The sequence below is a fragment of the Phoenix dactylifera genome, unplaced genomic scaffold (assembly GCF_009389715.1).
Source record: "Phoenix dactylifera cultivar Barhee BC4 unplaced genomic scaffold, palm_55x_up_171113_PBpolish2nd_filt_p 000545F, whole genome shotgun sequence".
Classification (NCBI taxonomy): Eukaryota; Viridiplantae; Streptophyta; class Magnoliopsida; order Arecales; family Arecaceae; genus Phoenix; species Phoenix dactylifera.
This window is the reverse complement of record NW_024067954.1, coordinates 152,933-174,931: the sequence shown is the minus strand read 5'-3', so window position 1 is coordinate 174,931 and position 21,999 is coordinate 152,933. Positions and strand designations below refer to the sequence as shown.

Here is a 21,999-nt window from a genome sequence, read left to right as displayed (position 1 = left end):
GGGTATTGTGGTATCGGTGTATCCCTTCTGGCACCACCACACACCCCGGGACTTTCCTGGTCACTGATTACTGGATTGCTTAACTGGTAAGCTCAAGCTTAATCTGAAAGGGAGATTAGGAGCTGTCTAATCTAGAAGAGAATTTCAGGAACTTTTTAACCTGATACATCTCTGTGCAACTAGATTTAAGAAGCTACTAAACCTCACTTAGTTCTAAGACTAATAGGGTCAAATTGTTGTGTGGTGTTGGTTGTGGTCATCTGTGTCTAGCCCTTCTCTTCTTTTAGGATTTCGTTTAGGAGTCGAGTCTAATTAAGTTGTGGAAAATGTATGCATGGTAGAAGGTCATTAAGGGATAAGTTAACCCCATTTGATCCTGAGATTGACAGAACTTTTCATCACAACCTGCGAATTGTAAACCAACCGTCGATCTCTACAATGGGTGAACATATTAGAACCCTAAATGAATTGTTTGCACCCGCATCCGCTAGTCCCCCTACCTGCATAGTATTACCAATTAATAATGCAGCCCAATTCGAGATTCGGGCTGCAACAATAAACATGTTACCCAAGTTTCATGGGTTCGAGAGTGAACAACCCTACATTCATCTAAACAAATTTTTTACAATTTGTCAAACATTTAGAAATCAAAATTTAGATGAAGAGGGTATTAACTTAAGGTTATTTCCCATGACTTTAGAGGATCGTGCTGCTGCATGGCTGTATTCCCTAGCTTCAAATTCCATCACATCATGGGAACAACTATCTAAGAAGTTCATGGCTAAGTTCTATCCTATGGTAAAGACTGAAAAAATTAAGGATGCCATAAGAACTTTTAGAGGAAAATCTGAGGAGGAATTTTTCCAACTTTGGGAAAGATTCCATGACTTGTTAGTCAAATGCCCACACCATGGGCTTGATAAGGCTAATCTGGTCCACTTCTTTTATAAAGGACTACCTCCAGCACATAGAAACATGATTGAGTCCATGCACAAGGGTAGGTTCATGAACCAAACCCCGGATCAAGCCTATGAATTTCTTGTTGACTTAGCTGAAAATGCCCAAAATTGGAGTAGCTATGGTGAGGAAGTAATTAGAGATGAGTTTGGGTCTAGAAAACCAGGTAATTATGAAATGAAAGCAGACCCAGAACTCAAAAATGTCATGTCCAATCTGGTGGCTGGAATGAACAACTTGAGTAAAAAGTTTGATGCTTTCACTGTTTCCACTAGTTCGAGTTCATACAAAGAGTCAAATCCCGTCATGAAAGTGGATCACGAGTCATATAGTTTGTGTGTTTTGTGTAACAGTCCTGAGCATCTAGTGGAGTGCTGCCCTAGTCTGCCTAACATAAAGGCCGAGCAAGCAAATGCTCTAAATTCATATAGTGCCTTTAAGAAGCCCACTCCCAACTCGTTCAGCCCAGTTTACCACCCTGATAATAGGTTCCACCCAAATTTCTCATACAAGCAAAATGAACCTATTCAACATCAAGGTGGTCCACCAGGTTTTCAGAACAACTTCCCTAGGATAGGTCCACCACAAATGAACCAACCTTTGGTTCCATCTGTACCGCCTTATAATGCCCCTATCCCACAGCAACCTTCACAATTAGAAACCATGATGGCTAATATGATGAAACAACAACAAGATTTTATCAAGCAACAACAACAGACCAATACAGCCCAAGCTCAGACTAACCAATTCCATGCGCAAGCAATTGCAAAACTTGAGGTTAGTCTGAGCCAAATAGCTAACTCTCTAGGGGATAGGAAGAAAGGTGAACTACCTAGTCAACCAGTGCCTAACCCTCGTAGACAACAAAATCAAGGTCAGATAGGTCAGTATCAAATCAATTCTAATGGAAATCCGACCTATGAAGTCCAGGCAATTACCACTTTAAGGTCTGGCAAGCAAGTGGACAATAAAGTCCAACTTCCTGAAAATGAAAAAGAAAATAAAACTGAATTCGATAAGAACCCTATTCAGAAGAGGGGTCAAGAACAGGACAAACCGGAAAAAAGGGAAGAACCCATAGAAACATACAAACCCAAGGTTCCCTTTCCCAGTAGACTTCAGGACTCCAAGAAACAATCTAACTTTGATGAAATCATGGAAGTCTTTAAAACTGTTCAAATAAATATACCTTTTCTCGATGCCATAAGACAAATTCCCTCCTATACAAAATTCTTGAAAGACCTCACCACGGTCAAAAGAAAAACAAGTATTCCTAGGCAAGCTGTTATGGCTGCACAAGCCTCATCTCTCATTCAACAACAGATTGCCCCGAAATTCAAAGACCCTGGTTGCCCAACTATTGAAATAAAAATAGGAGAGACGATCATCCAAAGAGCTCTATTAGATTTAGGAGCCAGTGTAAACCTACTTCCCTACTATGTGTACCAAAAATTAGGTTTGGGAGAATTAAAGCCTACAAATATTACCCTTTCCTTAGCAGATAGGACAGTGAAGTACCCCAAGGGGATTGTAGAGGATGTAATAGTGAAAGTAAATGAGTTTTACTATCCTGTGGACTTCGTTATCCTTGAGACTGAACCTGCAATACATCCAGACAGTCACACACCTATAATTTTAGGTAGACCTTTCTTAGCCACAGCAAATGCTGTGATCAACTGTCGAAATGGAATGCTGAAGTTATCTTTTGGCAACATGAAAGTCGAGCTTAATGTCTTCAACATAAGTAAACAACCACCAGACGACAAAGAAATCAATGAAGTTGACATGATTGAAAGTCTGGTTCAGGAGACTTTCTTACAAACTTATAATAAGGATCCTTTAGAAGCTTACCTTGCCCATTCCGAGGAAGGGGTCAAGAATGCGCCCCTTAGTTCTGTTCCCCTTATGAGCATAGATCGTCATCAGCCGACTGTTCTTCATCGGACTCTTTCAAAACCATTCTTAGATAATGGTTGAAAAACAAAGGAGGATTTATATTTTGTTTGGCTGAAGACATAAAACTTAGCGCTCTTGGAAGGCAACCCAACATGTAAGTTTCTTTTATGAAAAAAAAAACATCAATAAATTACTAACATGCCGGTTTGGGAGATTTTGCCCTAACTTTCAATTCACCCACCCATATCAGGTACTTCTCCTCTGTCCTCTTATTGCTTTAAATTTTCTTTAACATTGAGGACAATGTTAGATTTAGGTTTGGAGGTATTTTTACGCATTTGAAATTTTCTAAACAAAAAAAAAGAGTTTTTAGTTAAAATTTTTGAAAAAATATATATATATATATATATATACAACACACAAGGTATATAAAATCTAAGAGCCCAATGACTAGTTGGAAGTAGTGCAAAGTGAGTTCTTTTTATTAAGTTCCTTTTAGTGAGTTGTAAGCTAATTAGTGCTTTGAATTTCACAACACATCTGGCCTGCATTTTCTAAGGTATAGGTTCGACATTGTGTTGAGAATATGGTAGCAACCTCGAATCCTGATGAACCATCTTTTTCTGATCCAAAAAAAAAAATGGTGGATTTAGTCAGGTACATCGAAAAGGGCTACCTATTGTCAAAGGTCAGCGGGCTTGTGATGAGGAACCCGAGCATAGGTCCGTAGGGGAGTCTTGATGCCCGACACCTCATGCCAACTGGTGTGAGAATTGTCGACTAATTGCTCGCTACATGGAGGAATCATCACAGGAGTAAAAGTGCACAATATATACATTATCATTTCTCTTTAATGCAAAAAAAAATAAAAAAAAATAAAAAAAAATAAAAAAATAAATAAAAAAAATGAAAAAAAAAGTATATTGACCTTAAGAAAGACAATAGTGTGAAAGCCGTCGTTGTAAAAATTCGAGTAAACTGGAATATTACAGATAAAGCCTATGAGGTATTAAAGTAAACATCCACAGCTCTCGAAATCCTGCAAATAAGATGATTTTGAATCAGCAAATAGGTCTTGACCGACCAATTCTTGGAAACTACTAATATTAGCAAATAGGTCTTGAAAGAAGCTGCAGGGAGGAAGAAGAACAGTGTTTTCACGGAACACTGTTCATATGAACAGTGATTTCAGCCATGAATAGAAATTTTGGGAATAAATAGTAATTTCAGCTTTTGTTCATGGGATTGGAGGTTAAGAAAAAATTCTTTTTCTTTGTGATGAAGTGAGAGTGGGAATCACCAAGTTCCGTCCAATCATTCATATAGATAAAATTTTAAAAAAATAGTGTGATATGAAATTTGGCTTGTGGACCAACGGACTTAGTTCGTCACGGGTCATCTGTTCTGACTGGAGGTCAAGTGCAAGTCTTTCAAGTCATGGGTCACCCAGCACCTCATAGTTATGATATGGTCAAATTAGATTTGCCCAAAATTCTTTTCTAAAAGCATAAAGAAATTGGACCCGATTCGGACCCGAACCCGACTCGGACCCGAGTTGGGTCTGGGAAGTCAAATTTGTACTCAATGTGCATTTTATCTCTAATTTATGATAATCTGTGTCAAACCCAAATATAATATTAATCCAGTGAATTTATTATTATCGGTTAGCAATAATACTAATTTAGGTGACATATAGGTCGCACTTTTGTGCTCTCATCAGTTACTTATATCAAATGTCCGTGTAGTTTTAAAATTGTCCGATATATATAAAAGGTACCATTGAGAAAACAAGATCTACAAGCTTCGCTTTAAAAAATACCAACACTCTTCTCCTTTTAAGACCTAGTAAATCAACATGTCACTCAACGGCTCTCCACTCAACATAGCAAGGGTGCTCCAACATGCATGATAATGGTCCAAAGTGTACACATATATATATTCTCCTCTCAAAAGGAAAGGGTATCTACTCCTCTCGAATCCAAAATTAATAATAGAGCAATTTAATCAAAAATCCACATCATTGATCATGATCTATTTTTGAACTTCCAATATTTGACCACTTGATGCATAAGCTAAGTGTTTCCAAATCATAAGAATGTGATTATCCTTTTTTGAAGAAAAAAGAAAACAACAAAAACTACTAATACCAATGATCATAAAATATTTGGAAGGGCTAGAATTTAACTACATATGCTCAAATTCTAGCAATTTGTTTTAGCTAAAGTGGGAAACAAGACCCTCAGGCAACCAAGAGATTAAGAAACTGCTTTAATTCTATCATAAAATTTCTAGTGTGACTTGAACATGATCTTTAGTTCTCTTTATCCTCTCAATTGCACATTAATTTTTTGTCCTTGAAATTTATGAAGTTTCTTTCATAACAAATGTGCCAAATTAGAGCACTCATGCCTAGGGTTATTACTCCATGAATTAGTTGTCATATTAGAAAGCTTGCTCCAGGATGGTGAGTTTATAAACTTTCAATTGGATGGTCATTCCTTTTGAAGCACATCTACTTGTACTACTATATTTCTTTTAGTGTGATTATATCAATATATAAGTGGAAGGCTTTGAGGCTGGTATCATGGGGTCAATTCCAAACCTTAAAACCAGACCTTGTTTTACAAAACACCAAAAATTCTCTTTCCTTCGCACTCTCCTACCTCAAATTTTTCTAGAGCCTACTATAGAGTATGGGAGAGGGGAACAACAAGTTTTTTGTTCTCTATAGGATTCGGACCGATCTACTACAAAGCTATTCCTAGATATTTATGAATGTAGGTCTAGCCCAGCCTGTAATCCTAAAATTTTACTGGTTGTATTGGCCCTATCCATGAATCAAATAGAATTTTCAGTCCAATTATCAAACAGGCCTTAAAACAGGTTTCATGGCGTGCTCTCTATATTTTTTCTTTTTTTTAAGACTAGGATAGGCTATTTCCCACCTACCATCCTATATAGCAAGCGCACTTGGGGGTTGAAATGAGGGCTGATGTAGTTTGAAATCTAACCTGCCCTTGCCTAGAGTTGCAAGGGCTTATACCATCTGAAACCAATATTCCTTACCCTTTATTCCTAGTTTATTTTAATGTTTGTGTGGTTTTCCCTCCACCCACCTAAACTAATAACACTAGCCATATGGTGAGCATGCCCTTCAATGGAAATCAAAACATGGAATTTCCTACCTAGAGACCATTCTGGCTTTCTGTCAATATACCATACAGAATTCTAACTTAATCCAACATGGAATAATATAAATGATGATAGCTCTAAGGACAACCATAGAATCTTGCATGGTCACTGGCAGGGTATCTAATTCATTATTCATTATTTTGTCAATTGTGTCTGAAAACAGAATAGGAAAAGTATGTAGCCCAAACCAGACACCCAATGGTTCTGGACACCCTGGCATTTGACATGATGCCGCATGAGGCATGCAAGGGGGTCCATTTGTTCACTGACTTGCACCATATAAGTTTGAAATTTAATTTAGTATATTGACTACGAATCAAATCACTGGCTCACTTCATCGGACTGATACAACAATTGTTGAAAATTTATATTAGTATATTGATAGGTGGTTGATATCATCGGATTTCATCCATCTCTCAGTCAATCCCTAGCTTTCGTGTTGGACCAGCGAGCAATCTCTAGCTTACCTAAATGAGTTTGGTAATTATCTTGCGCCGCCAAGCAATACTGGAGAAAGGAAAAGCTAGGATCATGGGGTTGGTGGTGGACTGGAAGTGGCGTTAGAGTGGGCTAACAGCAGAAGCCCACCAACTTCAAAGTTATCATAATCGGATCTGTTTATTATAATAAGATCCTGTCCAGTTTCTTATGTTACATTTCCAGTGGAATAAGACATTGACGCGGATGGTAGCCAGCCCGCCAATTTTGGCCGCCACGCTCGGTCCTTTCCGTGAATGCTTTTGGGAACTCGTAAACAAGGTGGTGTACACCTCAAAACGTAAAAAGCCAGGGAACAAAGTGGACATAGTGGGAGCTTTTGACGTGGCCTCTCCGTTGGTTTGTTTTCTGGCCTGGCTTTATTATATCAGCGAACCCTCACTGACAAGTTCGTGCTCCTATCACGCACCCCACCTTCTTATCTTTATCCGGATCGGACCATACCCGCACCTCCGGTAACCTGCACCGTCACCGTCCATGCCGTGGCTTCTCGTTCGAGCTCTAGGCGTGGGCCGTGGTGCCTCCGCGCCTGGAGTTACGATCACCGGGAGCGGTGAGAGGACAGCTGGGTTGCCTGATAAGTCCGTCCTCGTCCGGAGACCGTAAGGCTTCGCCTATCTTGCGGCTCTTTCTGGGAAGTTATTTAAGTTCACTCCGGTTTCTGACAATTTGTATGGTACACTATTCTAATTGAAAATAATAATAATAATAGTAATATTTATCTAAAATTATTCGATTATGCTAATTATTGTCTTCAATTGGCTGGTATAAACATAATTAACTCATGACTGCAATTTAATTTTTGATTTTTGCACCGGTTTATTAATGGCAACCCCGCTCTATTATATTAGAACCGATGGAACGCTAAAAATATAATAATGCTTTTGCATGAAGGATTGGCAATCCGATAGAAACTGGCATTCCAAGTCCGATGCATTGCAACAGTAGGCAAATAGATAGGTGGACTGGAAGCTATTGGAAGAACATGTATACAATGGGCGATGAGTCTACAAGAAAGAAAGGTGATTTTATCTTCGCATCTACGGATCAATAAATATTTTAGGCTGGCCGGTTACATGTTTGAGAAAAGTGACGTGTCCATCCCGCTTATAAATGCACGTGACAGGCCGTCCATAACCTATGAGCCAAATCCTCTCCGCCACCTCTGTTTCTATTTCTGGCGGCGAAGCGGAAGGGAGAAAGTGCTGTTCGTGCAGGAAAGGAAAGAAAGGAGGAGGACGGAAGAGACGAGAACCGCCAGGAAAGCGCTGCGGCAGGAGTGGAGACAGAGGTATTCCAGCTCTCTTTTTGAGAGAAGGGAGAAGAAAGAAAGGATTATAAAACAAGGGAGTTAGGAGAGGAAGAGTGGAGAGGGTTTGAGAGAGAGGGAAAGGCAACGGAGGCCTGCTGTATGTCAGATCGTAGTGAGGGATACTACGGCGGATTCGGTGAGCTCGCGAACCCCTTGCAATGGCCACAACTGAGGAAAAAGCGACGCCCTGCTGCGCTTCCGCCACCGCCGGCGGCGACGGAGGCCTCCGACGGGAGGCGACCGGCGTGGTCCGGGAATGGACCGCCGGCGAGAAGCAGTCCGTAGCAACGGCGTCCATGAGCTCTATGATCCGCCCGGTCGAGGAGATCCCGGAGCCATCCGCGAAGCCTTCTGCCAAGGGTAACCCTTCCCTTCGTGACCTCCCTCCTTATTTTGTTTCGTTTGATGAATCGTTGCATCTTTCCTGGATGCGTTTCTTGATCGGACTTTTTTTTTTTGTCATGGATGGTCGGTGGCGATGGGAGAATGTTGAGAAACAGGGTAGGAGAAAGGATGAGTTCTGAAGAAGTTGAGGAGGGAGTGATTGGAATGAGTTCTTTGATGCTCTGATCTTCATCACGGTGGATTTAGATTTCTTTGTTTCTTTATTTTTTAATAAAGACAAACGAGTAGTAGATGAAATCAGCGATAAGTTTAGAAAAAGACATGACGAGGATAGGCGTCTGTTTTGATAGTTGAAATGAATACAATAATTTGGAACGCGTTTGCTGGGAAATTCAAGGAACATAAAATAGTTTCAGATAATTACAAGATGAAAGAAGGTGTTTCATTTTGGATCTCATAATGATCTAATGACAAGAAAAATGAAGCAAAAGAGAAAATTAATAATGACAAGATCATTTATACAATTACAAAAGGAATGAAAACATAAGAATAATCAAAGGAATGATAAACCTATCCCATCGTGACCTGCCTCCTTAGTTTACTTGGATGATTTCTGAAGAAATTGAGGGAATGATTTCAATCAGTTCTTTGATGCCTATAACTTGGATGATTTCAATCAGTTCCTTAGATTTCTTTCTTTCTTCGTTTGTTTTTCTTTTCAACAAACAAAAAGTAGATGAAATCAGCAATAAGTTTAGAAAAAAGAAATGACAAGGATAGGCATCTGTCTTGATAGTTGAAATGAGTAAAATAATTTGGAATGCATTGTGGGAAATACAAGGAACATAAATTAGTTTAAGATAATTAAAAGGTGTAAGAAGGAATTGTTCATTTTGGATCTCATGCACAGTAACCGGAACAGCAACTGGTCTTTTGTCACTCTCCCTGTAGTCAAGACGTAGGGAGTATTATGACCAGCTTCACTGACGTCTGCTTTCGTCTCTCGTCCTTCGCCCGCTATGCTTCCTAGTAGGTATGATGCCCAGCAACAGGCGCACAAGCAGGACTAGCTTATTGGTCCACTGGTTGTAGCAACAGGAGCTGGAGCAGGTCTTGAAGAGCCTACTACTCGCTCTCGTATGTATATAGCTATCGTCATAGGCGTATATTTGCTGTAACTCCCCTCTGGTTAGCAAGCAACCGTAACCTTACCTTCGAAAGGGGTCAACGGGCTCCTACTCTTCCTAACTTGACCTTCTCGAGCTGCCTGGCACAAGAGCAAGCGCTGTACTCTATCTGCACCCGTCCCTGCACTCGCCACAGAAAGAGCTACACAAGCAAATAACGACAAGATCTTGTTAGTAATTACAAAAAGGAAGAAAACATAGGAATATAATCATTAATCTGTGATTAGATATTAGTAAACATGTTGGGAAGTATTTCTATTAAGAATTGCTTCAGTCTATTACTCAAGTCAATTATATTCTCTTACAGATGCCTGATGATGGAGTTTTATCTTGATGTGCCCCAGCTTAATACTATTTGATTAATTAATTTCAACCATCTTAGGTGAATTTTTGTATGAATAACTTTGTAAGTTGAAATGGCATAAGGGTTTGAGATTTCTAAATAGTTCGCTAATTTAATTATGACATGTACCAATGCACAAACAATTACATAGTTTTTTATAATACAGTAGTTTGCCTTGTTGGAGTCCCATATTGTTGTCACTTGTCACTGTAGACAACTTTGATATTGCCAACCATATCACAGGTGTTGAGTAGTAGTTTTTCTGTATTTTTTATATACTAAAGGAGGTAGAAGCATTAAACTCCAGTGGTTCCTTTACTGTGAAACTCCTTTGGTGCATATTGTAAGTCATGCAATATTCTCTATAACATGGGATTTATCTCCTCTGGTGCATACTGCACAGTGATGTCATGCATGATATCTAAAACCAGTTCAGGAGTTCAGTACTTGCATTAGTACCCAAACAGCTCCGACTGTGCTTTGTATGCTCTTGCATGCATGTATAAATGTTGTGTTCATGATCAATATGATATGTTATTGTTAGAAAAATACACGCAGATAAGATTGTTATATATCCTATCCAACCAGTATTTGAAGAGTTTGCACGTCCTTCAATACCCCCCATGTGTTTCATCTTGATTACGTAAGCACAAATGCAGCTCACCTCTGGGCAGCTTAGCATGATTCAAGCTTTCCTTTTATGCATTGTCCATCAGACTCTGTTGTATGCTATTGCTTCACCCATATCATGTCTCCTCTTGGCTGAGAAAATTTCGCCCTGTCAAGCTAATATGTTTATAAAAATAGTGCCAGCAAGGCTGTGAACATGGTCATGAGCTCCAATGTCACTTGAGGCTCCTTATGTATAAAATATAATTTCCTTTTTGGCATTATTCTTTCTCGTAAATCCATAATCAGTTATCTAATCATTAAAACAATATTATGAAATAAACCAAACTTGTTGCCTGATGGTATGCTTTAGTTTCTTAATTTGCTTACAGCCCCATCCTGTAGAGTAGCTAGTGTCCAAAACATCTTGAGAGCATATCCTCTATCTATGTCAATATAGTGTGATCCTCCACTGCACATGGCCCTGGTGTTAGACTTCCTTGTACTACACATCTTCATTAAATATTTGCAGTGATAGCTCATTAAGTGAAGTTGAACTAGTTCTTTTATATTGCCACCTTCTGCATGCACTGCCTCTGTTTAAGGTTTCAACTATTCTACATTACTTTCGTGTCACACTGGTTGATGTTTCTTTCCCCAATACATGCCTTGGATACATGTGTGCTCTTTCCATGCTTGAAGAAACTGTGAAGATAGTGTTGTTTTCTTCTCATGAGGAGCATATGAAGCAACAATATGCTTAGAAACTACCATAACTAGCTATATATGTCAGTAGTGCTGTCCAACTACTTCATTTTGCATAACCTGTTGGAGCCTGTGCAATACCAATTTGTGATACATTTTCTATTATGTTATCACTTGTGTATCCAAATTGAAGAACTCTTAATGAATTCTGTTCTGAGTCATCTGTATACCAGTGTCTGCTAAATCAGAGGCAGAACTATCTAGAGTAGTCTATTTTGCAGGAAGCAATTCACTAACATCCTACATCCTAGTCCATTTATACCTAAACTATCAGCCATGATGCACCATATATGTGTAGCTTATTTGAAATTTGCTGACTATAAACTGGACTTTCTCTTGCCTAATGAGAGACTGTCTTAAGAAAAATGTTGGTTATCATTGTGATATGTGTGGACTATCTAATTTCATCAAGCTTTGGCTTGAAATTTAGGATAGTTAATTTAGTTAAGTCCGACATGCTTTCTGCATCATAGAAGCCTGATCTAGTGTCTCTAACATTAAGATGGTGAACCATGCGGTATTGGCTAGAAGCAACAGCTTACTATGCAAGAATTTTAGATTCATTGTCTTGTTCTGTTTTGCTGCTAGTGCAAGACTTGTTTCTTTCTGTTCTCATCTTGTAGGGTGCTGGATTTTTCTATTTGCTACACCTATTAGTTGCGTAGGTTGACTGATAATGATGAGCCATCCATGACCCTTATGTTTGAAATTTCCTGTGGTTACAAGGTTGCCTGAGATTTTTCTCTGGGCATCAGTTTATCTTCTCCCCATCACAGTTGCCCCCAAATGATTATGCTGGCAGATCCTCATGGTAATTTCCCCTGCCATCAAGCTGATTGATTCTGTAATTTTCTTTTTCATCATCTTCTGCGTTGCTCTAATTTGCAATTCATAATGTAATATACCCTCCAATTCATGGGGAAGGAGAGATAGAGGCCAATATTTGTTGGATGGTTAATGATGCTTTTTTATTCTAATCCAACCATAAATTATGGTTAGATAACTTGGGAGAAGGAATTACTATTTTGTCAAGGGAGTGCTTTGCTGTCATTTGTTGGATACAACACTGAATCCTTTTTCTCCATTGTATAGCATTGTATTAGTTCCCACTGCAGCACAGGAAGACCAGTCTGTGGAAGCATCAAAAAACCAACAACAATCAGTCAGTGCCCCGGGGCCCGAGAGATATGGAGGAGGTCACCAGTCCCACTACCCGATTCGGTGGTATCGACACAAGACCTGACTCATTTGCTGAGAGACTCCATGAGGAGTCCTAGATCTGCTGAGGCAGGGATTCTTATGGCATACTTGTCCTACTACATTTGGTTGGATAGGAACACCGGCCTGTTTGAGGGGAGGAGGTCGTCTCCAAGGATGGTGGTGGATAGAGCGACGCTATATGCGGGGAAGGTCACCGCGGCTGCCACTGTGATTTCTTCTGGAATGGCCAGGGACACATGGGGTACTTTTTACGCTGTCAGCGCTCCGGTTTGCCCTTGTTTCTTGGGTACTTTCACCTCTTGGTCATCTTAAAGTAAACTTCGACGGTAGTAGGTTAGTAGATGGTGTGACTGGAGGCATTGGATTTGTGATTAGGGACCATCTTGGTAGGCTGATAGCGGCGGGAGGGCGGCGCACGCCAGGTCTTACGGTAATCGGGGTAGAGCTGCGGGCAGCCTGGGAAGGTATATCCTATGCGAGGCGGGTATTTGGTGCTGAGCGGGTGTACCTTGAGGGAACTCATCTATGGTGATTAATTGGATCCGTGGAGCGAATAGATATGGTGATGGTCATCTCCTTATCCGAAAGACTCGCAGGCTAGCTCAGATGATGGGCGTTTTTCAGGTAGCACATGTGTTCAGGGAGGCAAACAGGGCAGCAGATTGGGTCGCCTCCTTTGTCGCCCGACACTCCGGAGATTTTCTTTGGATGTTCGCATCGGACGTTCCTCTTCCTTTGTATTCCTTACTTTCTCGTGATCTGGCAGGGTGTACTTATGTCCGAGTTTTATAAAATGAGTAGCCGTTTTCACCCAAAAAAAAAAAAAACAACAAACTTCAAAGGCTTGAAAATAGGCTCATTGTCTTAAACCTACAGAAGGCTTGTGTGGCTTGGTTATTTGGTTCTCAAATTGGATATCAATACATACTAGAAAGACAAGTTAAATCTATAATTAGATCTCATCTTGCAAACATTTCAGGAATTCCTCATATTAATAAGCCACATCCCACGTTCCTTTTTGTCCTTGAGTGCCATCAATATCTTAACATATATAGATTCAGACAAACTGAGAAATGAATTGATTTCTATGCAGTTTTTCTCATCTGAAATGGTTATCTCAACTTTATGCATCATAGTAAAGTCAGATACTGCCACTTTCCCTATGCCTCTTTTTTCTGGCTTTTTAATAATTTCTGTAGATTATCTTCTTTTTTTTCCTGGAGTAAATTACTGTCACCACCTATAACAATGCCTTCATTTAGTGTCAGGTCATTGTTTGTGGAATTTGTTGAATGCTCGATTTCATGTTTAGTTCTTTTGGATATGTTTCTTTTATAATACTTATGGTTTTCTAGCCTCTTCCTGCCTTTCGCCTGCCGTTCACCAATAAATAACTTTTGTAACACTGAGAGACCATCCATGTATTGCTTATCATATTATCTTCATCTTTATTCAAACTATAAGCCTGTTGTTAATTAGGTTTGACTTTTGAGATCCCACTGACTAGTGATTTGCTATTAGATTGTATCCTTCGAGACATGCTAATTTCTTTGAAGAGCTAAAAGAATGTTTCTTCTTACTTCAATGCCATGTCCTGTTTTGACCAACATGTTACATTATATGGATGTTGTTTGATTTTCCTAGTTATCTCTGTATCAGGTGATATCTTTGTTCTTTGCTCTCTGTGATACTTGTTCATCTTCTAAAAAAATAACAAATTTTCCAGAAGTGAATGAAACAGATGACAATTTTCTATGACTTTACTGTGAGTTCTCTATGTGCTGCCATGTACTTTTTCACTTAGTCTATTATGTAGGTTGTGACATTTATTAATGGAAAATCTTGCTTCCATGCTTTCTCAATACCTTCTGGGCAAAGTTTCTTCTACTTTGTCACGAGTTAAACAAGAAGGTTCGTGGCCTACATGATGTTGCAGTAACTATATATCTTTTAATTTTTCATCGATGTTTCATGTATGTTATGCGTGTGCTTTGTAAGCTCTATATGATCTATTGGCATTTCATTATTGTCAAGGTGCTTTTCTTTTGTGCTTTGAACATTTTCTGTTGGAGGGTGGTTAGCATAGTTGGATTTGTAGGGTCTTTTCCTTTAATTATCTTTTTGTTTGAACTTTGAACATATATTGTCAGTCAATGCCTGGTTGATGAGCGCAACAGGGGCAAATGCTTTTGTAGCTCGTGGCAAGTCACCCTTAGGGGCCTCCTCTAGCAACCCTGCACTCTATCTTTTGTTTGGTTGGGCGGTGACTATCTAAGATGAATTATCTCTCCTATTCTCTTTATTTGCTGATGTTGAATAGCCATGTCTTTACATTTCTTTTACTTGCTGTTGTTGATCAAATGAATATTTTTACTTGATTTGAAAATTATTATGGTTATTTCTTAGATTGTTTATATTGATGTTTGGTTGGCAAATGCAGGGCTTCCAATGATGATGAGAGCCCAGACAAAGCATCCTTTAGACCCATTATCTGCTGCTGAAATCTCTGTGGCAGTAGCAACTGTTAGGGCTGCTGGAGCAACTCCTGAGGTTGGGCATCACTTAAATCCTCTCTGTTGGTCCATAAATATTTTCCTATGATTTATATAGCTAGGAATATTGTCAGGAAATAATGATTGAAATGCACACCATTTTAGGTGAGAGATAGTATGCGGTTTGTTGAAGTGGTTCTTCTGGAACCAGAGAAACATGTGGTGGCATTAGCTGATGCCTACTTTTTCCCCCCTTTCCAACCATCGCTACTCCCTAGAACGAAGGGCGGTCCCGTCATTCCAAGTAAGCTTCCTCCTAGGAGGGCCAGGCTCGTTGTCTATAACAAGCAATCAAATGAGACAAGCATCTGGATTGTTGAACTATCAGAAGTACATGCAGCAACCCGGGGTGGTCATCACAGGGGAAAGGTCATCTCATCAGAAGTTGTTCCTGATGTCCAACCTCCTATGGTATGTATCTACATAAAGCTTGTTGAATGGCTACATGGCCCAGCTTCTAAAAGTTAAGAACTCTAATACACTACCTATTCTGCCTTCAGTCATGCTTTCACGTTCAGTCTTCACAAGTTTACTGCCATTACTAAAAAACAGTATCATAATTATTTGGTGTTCACTTCAAATTCAATATGTATTAGATCATTTTAGGACTACATCAACTTTATGATATATTAGTCTATGGATCCAAATTCCAAATAATCTGCATTTTGGGGAAAAATGATGTGAAAGATGCTTGCAATGAGTTTCACATAAGAAAGTCTGGAGAAGCTATTGCAGTCGCTGAGAAAGTTGAGTAAAGAAAACTGGACTCTCTTATGTACGATTTCCTCAGTGGGAAGAAAACTGAATAGCAATGTGAAAAGTCTGTACTAGTTTTTGTTGTATCTTGAATATAAAGGGGAAGAATCAGAGTATATTAAAGCCAATCACTCAACAAGTGGTTAACCATTAAATGTAAGGTTATCCAGTTATGAGCATCCTGTTTTGTGTGGTTATAGACCACATTTTTTTTATTATATATAATTAGTGATAGCAAAATGAGTTCTTTTTTCCTCTCATGGTGTATCTTTCTGTAAAAAGAGGAGATTAATTCATCACACACTTCACCAGTCCAGTGGAATTGAACATGGCAATAGCTTGCTTTGCATAAAGCATCTCAATTTAATATTTTATATCTCTTCAATGGGATATGCTAATTCAATGATTTCTTGTGCATTCAACACTCATAACTTGGTCTTAAGTTAGACCATTTAATAGATGTTCTTAAATGATGATTGTGGTTTCCCGATGAGAGACGAGTTTAATAAGTAGTACAATTTTTTTTCAGAAAGGAAAAAAAAAAATGAGATAATTGATTTTGACCATTCAGAACTGCATGTACATTTGATATGTTTTGGTAGAAGAATTGCATAGACACCATTCTCCCATTCAATTGGATCTATTGATCAATCACATTGATTCAAGATCTTGTAGGAAGAAACGAGGAGGTGAGATGAGCTGGTTGATTCTGAGAAAAGAAACCTCCTTGTTTATGTCTATTATTAATATATATTCTTATCCTTAGATATCCTTTATATGCTATTTATAGCTAAAGTAATTGTTACCAGTGAAAAGTACTTCTATCCCTTCTGCAGACACACATATGGTTGTAAACTTTTCATCGAAAGTGCACTTGCTTGCTAAATCTATCCGTTGTTCTAAATATAGTTTAGAGTTTAGACTTTTCTTTTCTATTGCTTTATTTGGAAATCTCGGACTATGCGAAAGTGAATGATTGTCTTGACCAAGGTTTTAAATATCGGTGGGACTTTGGGGCATCTCACTTTCCTGATTGTCAGGATGGGACACCGCCTCGAGTGATGGTGGTAATCTTGAATTATGTGAAAGTAAATGATTGTCTTGACCAAAGTTTTAAATACCCGGGGGGGGGGGGGGGGGGGACTTCGGGGCATCCCACTATCCCAAGTGTTAGGATAGGACATTGCCTTGAGTGTTGGAATGGGCCGAGTCAGGAAACGGACCAAGACGGGCAAGACATCCACCGTCTCAAGTTTGAGTATGGAGGGCATCCGGTTCCATGGAAAAACTAGGATGGCCTCACCCAACAATATTTAAAACCTTGATCTTGACATGTCTAAGGTAGTACAAGATCTTATGCTATTTTGTATTGGTTCCAATTAGCATACTTTGCATGCTGACCTGGAAATTTTATATATCTTCATCAACCATCTTGTACCTTTTTTTGGTATTCTCTTCATGGCCATTATTGGGTATAATGATTTGATATATACTCTTCAAAAAGTGCCTATTTGCTTTCCTTCCCTTTCAAAAAGTCTGATCAGCAAGTGTAGCCATTCAAAAGTATGAGAGTTGCATATATGCTTCAAAAATCTGAAATTTTCATTCACACCTCTACAAATATGAAAAACTTGTACATTGTTGGAAGTAGATTACATTCTCTGAACAAAGTAATGTTACTGTATTCTGTTACTCTTTTATTCCTTGAGGGTTTTTGCATGGTACATCTACTGGCCCGAATCGGGCGGTATAAGGCATACTGTACCGGTTCGGTACCGATACCTGGTACGGGTAGCGTACTGACCCTTGGGACGCAAAAAAAATTTCGTACCGTACCGTACCGATACTGTGCTAGTGTGGCACCGCTACGAGGTCCAGTACCGAGGTGGCGAACCTTATTTCGGAAGGTTCTTAATTCTTTATTAGCTCTTGGAAAATGTAATATGTTGGCATAAAGCTTTAATTATGTGACAGGAACTTCTTAAAAATTCTATAAACCATGGTGGCAATTGATACTCTGGTATTGGAAGTAACATAATACTAGAAGCTTAGAAGCATGCATCTATGTTCTCAAATATTGATGCTAATGATCACAATTGCTTTTGTATTGATCATTTTGAACCACAAGTGTTACTTTTCAATTTCAGGATGCTGTGGAATATGCAGAATGTGAAGCTGTTGTGAAAGGCTACCCTCCATTCATAGAGGCCATGAAAAAGAGAGGCATAGAGGATATGGATCTTGTGATGGTAGATGCCTGGTAAGTGAAATTTCATATATTTGTTTTTTTAAGCCATTTCTGTCAAGAAATGTCTTCTAGCATGATTGTTATTTATTCATTTATTATTTCTCTAGCAAGACCCACACATTTTTTTCCCAGGTGTGCTGGCTATCACAGTGAAGCTGATGCTCCTAGCCGCAGACTTGCCAAGCCACTAATTTTTTGTAGAACTGAGAGTGATTGCCCCATGGAGAATGGTTATGCACGTCCTGTGGAAGGCATTCATATTCTTGTTGATATTCAGAATAATGTGGTAATCGAGTTTGAAGATAGAAAACTGGTTCCTCTACCTCCAGCAGATCCATTAAGAAACTATACTCCTGGAGAAACACGAGGAGGTGCTGACCGTAGTGATGTGAAACCTTTGCATATTCTTCAGCCTGAAGGCCCAAGTTTTCGAGTTAATGGTTACTTTGTAGAATGGCAGAAGGTATTTTTCTTCTGTTATTCCTTTCTCTACATATGGATACTTAGGTCCTATTTGGTTGCTAAGAAAGGTAAAGACCAGAAGGCTTGTTAGGGAAGAATCTTCTTTTCCACTATTTGGTACTAAAAAGAAATTCAAAAAGAGAACATCAAGGCGAAATATGGGTCCAAATTTTCTCCAACAAGCCTAAGATTTTTCTTTTACACAAGGTGGTAATTTTGAGAGAGAATAACAGGTGGACAAGAGGCTCAAGATAACTTAATCATATCCTCACTACTTCCGCAACAATTTTCTCTGCAATCCTCTTACTTAATCAAATATGAGAAAATACTCGATTTTCTTTTCTTTTCTTTCTCCCACTGATTTATCTTCCTTTTCTTTCGTTTTCTTGGCTACCAAAGGGAGCCATATTTCCTACAGAAGATACACTAATTTGCAAATTTTTACGTTCTTGCTGTTGAGCAGTGGAATTTTCGAATTGGTTTCACTCCAAGGGAGGGTTTGGTAATCTACTCTGTTGCATATATTGATGGTAGTCGTGGTCGGAGACCTGTAGCTCATAGGTTGAGTTTTGTTGAGATGGTAGTTCCTTATGGAGATCCAAATGAACCACATTACCGTAAGAATGCATTTGATGCTGGAGAAGATGGCCTTGGAAAAAATGCACACTCTCTTAAGAAGGTCTACATATTCTATGCATACAACACTGTTCTTATATTTTCCATTTGGTTCATTATTTGTTCTTTCTTCTCTTTTAAATTTTATATGTACTTAAGTGTTTGGATAACATTTATGATCCAGGGCTGTGACTGTTTGGGCTACATTAAGTACTTTGATGCCCATTTTACGAATTACACTGGTGGTGTAGAGACTATTGAAAATTGTGTTTGCTTGCATGAAGAGGACCATGGAATCTTATGGAAGCATCAAGATTGGAGAACAGGCCTAGCAGAAGTAAGGCGATCAAGAAGGCTTACTGTATCATTTATATGTACAGTAGCTAATTACGAGTATGCCTTTTTCTGGCATTTCTATCAGGTAAGAGCATGAAAAATTTCATTCCGTGGTTCTGATATTCATTACTTGTAAGACTATTTTTTTTCATGTTCCAAGGTTGTTCTTTAGCTATTATTTCTCATGTTGCAGTGTGAAAGATATATTCATGTCTTACTCCAGGTTCCTAGGCTTAAAGTAGATAAAGTGCATTACCATGATGTGAGTATCCTCATACAGAATATGGGAATGAAATTGAATCAATATTCAAAGGGGCTGCTGGAAACATGGAGCATAAAGTTTGATGATCTATAAAATGTGTCATCTTTGAAGGTTTTATCCTTTGGCTAAGAGGACATTGATAAGTAGGTATTGCAAAAGACTTTTAGACCTATAAGCTAGTGAAAATTCACAGGACATTGCCATGATTCCTCCAAATCATGAAACATGTAGCTACATGCAACAATGCAGGCTTGTTTGTGATCGGTAGGAACTAGGCAGATCAGAATGAGGGAACATACATGATGAGTACATATACACAAATTAACCTCTCAAACCTTGCTTTGGTAGAACAAAAATTGTAGTTTGCTGGGGCAACTGAGAAGTTGTGTTCCTCTTATCTCCTATTTTTGTATTATGCAAGGCCTGAGTACATATAGTGGACTTCTTGGGTGCTTTACTCCAGGAATGATTTGGTTTATTTAAACATGGAACGTAAGTCCGGTTCGCTCCTAAAATTCAAGTGACTGGTTTTGATGGTTTGGTAAATCAGAAAATTATCTGTTAATATAAATTATATTTCCTATCTTTCCATGATTTTATATTAATAATCTATATCTTGTTGCAAGAAGACTTTAACATCTATGCAACTGTTAAGACTGTATATCACGATCAACATATATCAACTGTTGCATCACTTATGAGATTTCTGGCTCCCCTTCTCTTCATCTCTCCGCAAACTATGATATTATATACAAAGTTAGGTGATTATTGATTCAAGAAAGTCAGTTAAAAGCTCTTTGTTGCCTTGGTAGTTTTACATGGAAGGATATTTGAGATGCTTGCTCTAATTCCATAAAAACAATATAATGAAAATGAAAGGATGAGGCATATTTCAAAAAAAGAAATAAAGGACATGGCTGGGGATCCAATGACTTAGCAAGTAAACCTGCAATTACTTCGGGTTTGTGGTCAGATGAAGTATCAACTCAGGAAGATTCACAAGGTTTTTGGAGTTTTGGTTCAAGTCACTAATTAAAGCAATCTGTTATGTGGATATGCACTCTGAATAGAAATTTTGAAACAGATACAAACTTACCATTGTTGTGAGTATTGGCATTCTCAACGACGTCTGGTTTTTTTCTTAAGATCTGAAAACTTGTGATTGTCATGCCATATACTCAGATCAAGCCTGATTTTACACAGGCATTCGTGGATATGTTTGCCAATGATTTTGTTGTTTTTTCCCTCTTTTAAAGCTATGTGCAAATCAGTCCATGTTTTGACTTATGCTAGTTACTAGCTGTCAGTAATTGGATGATACTTGCTGTGTATGACAAGAAATTTGTCTTTGGTGGCAGGATGGTAAAATTGAAGCAGAAGTGAAACTAACTGGAATTCTCAGTTTAGGTGCATTGCTGCCCGGTGAATCAAGAAAATATGGTACAACCATTGCTCCTGGTTTATATGCACCTGTTCATCAACATTTCTTTGTTGCACGTATGGACATGGCTGTTGATTGTAAGCCTAGTGAAGCCTTCAATCAGGTTTGTCAAAGTTATATATATATATATATATATATATATATATATATTAAATATTCATTGTCTCACATGTTATACTTTATGTTTTTGCTGCTTTCTAATTCTACCTTTTCTTTTCTTTCCCCATTTTTTAGGTTTTCTTTCTTTTGATGTAACTTTGTTTTGTGAGGTCATTAGATAGCCAGTTGAGCCAAATCTAGGTTCCTTAAGATAATGACTTATCCAATAAAAAATCATTAAAACTTTTCTTAAAGGAAAATGTTTATCCTTCATGAACTCCGATCTATTGAGAAAAAGGATATAAAACTAACCGCTTTCATAGAACAAATTGAATCACCTGATTCTGATGGTTCTTGGCAGTGTGATCCTAATCTGAAACACACTCTAGTCTCTACGCCACATCTTATTAACAATGTGAATTATTGTATCAGCTTGAACTGGTTATTTTCTACTTAAAATCTAACCAGCTGATTTGTATTTCTGTTAGTTTTTATTGAAATCAATTGGCAGCATGTTCTCATAAAAAAAGGTGTGCTTTTTATGGTTAAGAAAATTCTTCTAGATTAACATGTGACTAATTTGATGCCCGGAGTGCAAGGATTATCAGACCAATTTATGAATCAACTTTATAACCAATAGATAAGATTAATATAACATAAATTTATCGTTTATTGCACCATCAATTCTAAGTCAAGATTCAGACTGAACCAGTACTTGGAATCACATGTCCTGGACCAAACTGTTATGGTGGCTGGGTCATGGATTTCTGTTTTGACTCAGGGTCAACCACAGTTGAATTGAATACACCTTTTCTTCAATCAGATGTCCTTTCCTGATCTCATCTTTGTGTCTCTTATTATGAGAAGGGTCATCCGAGCATATATAAATAGATACAATTTTTA

General features: G+C 38.4%; 1 protein-coding gene and 1 long non-coding RNA gene across 2 annotated transcripts in view; both read left to right on the top strand.

Annotated features, from left to right (window-relative positions):
- Positions 1 to 7,678: 7,678 nt before the first annotated feature.
- LOC103702015 (primary amine oxidase) overlaps positions 7,679 to 21,999 on the top strand; it is a 39,117-nt gene continuing 24,796 nt past the window's right edge. Inside the window, exons 1-8 of the mRNA XM_039119411.1 lie at positions 7,679 to 8,215; positions 14,766 to 14,875; positions 14,983 to 15,288; positions 17,781 to 17,893; positions 18,014 to 18,344; positions 18,807 to 19,022; positions 19,143 to 19,379; positions 20,915 to 21,100. Of these exons, the coding sequence (XP_038975339.1) occupies positions 8,014 to 8,215; positions 14,766 to 14,875; positions 14,983 to 15,288; positions 17,781 to 17,893; positions 18,014 to 18,344; positions 18,807 to 19,022; positions 19,143 to 19,379; positions 20,915 to 21,100 (1,701 nt within the window). The 5' untranslated portion in view covers positions 7,679 to 8,013. The remainder of the gene's footprint in view (positions 8,216 to 14,765; positions 14,876 to 14,982; positions 15,289 to 17,780; positions 17,894 to 18,013; positions 18,345 to 18,806; positions 19,023 to 19,142; positions 19,380 to 20,914; positions 21,101 to 21,999) is intronic.
- LOC113462404 lies at positions 8,224 to 13,155 on the top strand. The gene is made up of 2 exons (XR_005508559.1): positions 8,224 to 12,328; positions 12,439 to 13,155. It is a non-coding gene; the product is annotated as an uncharacterized LOC113462404 (long non-coding RNA).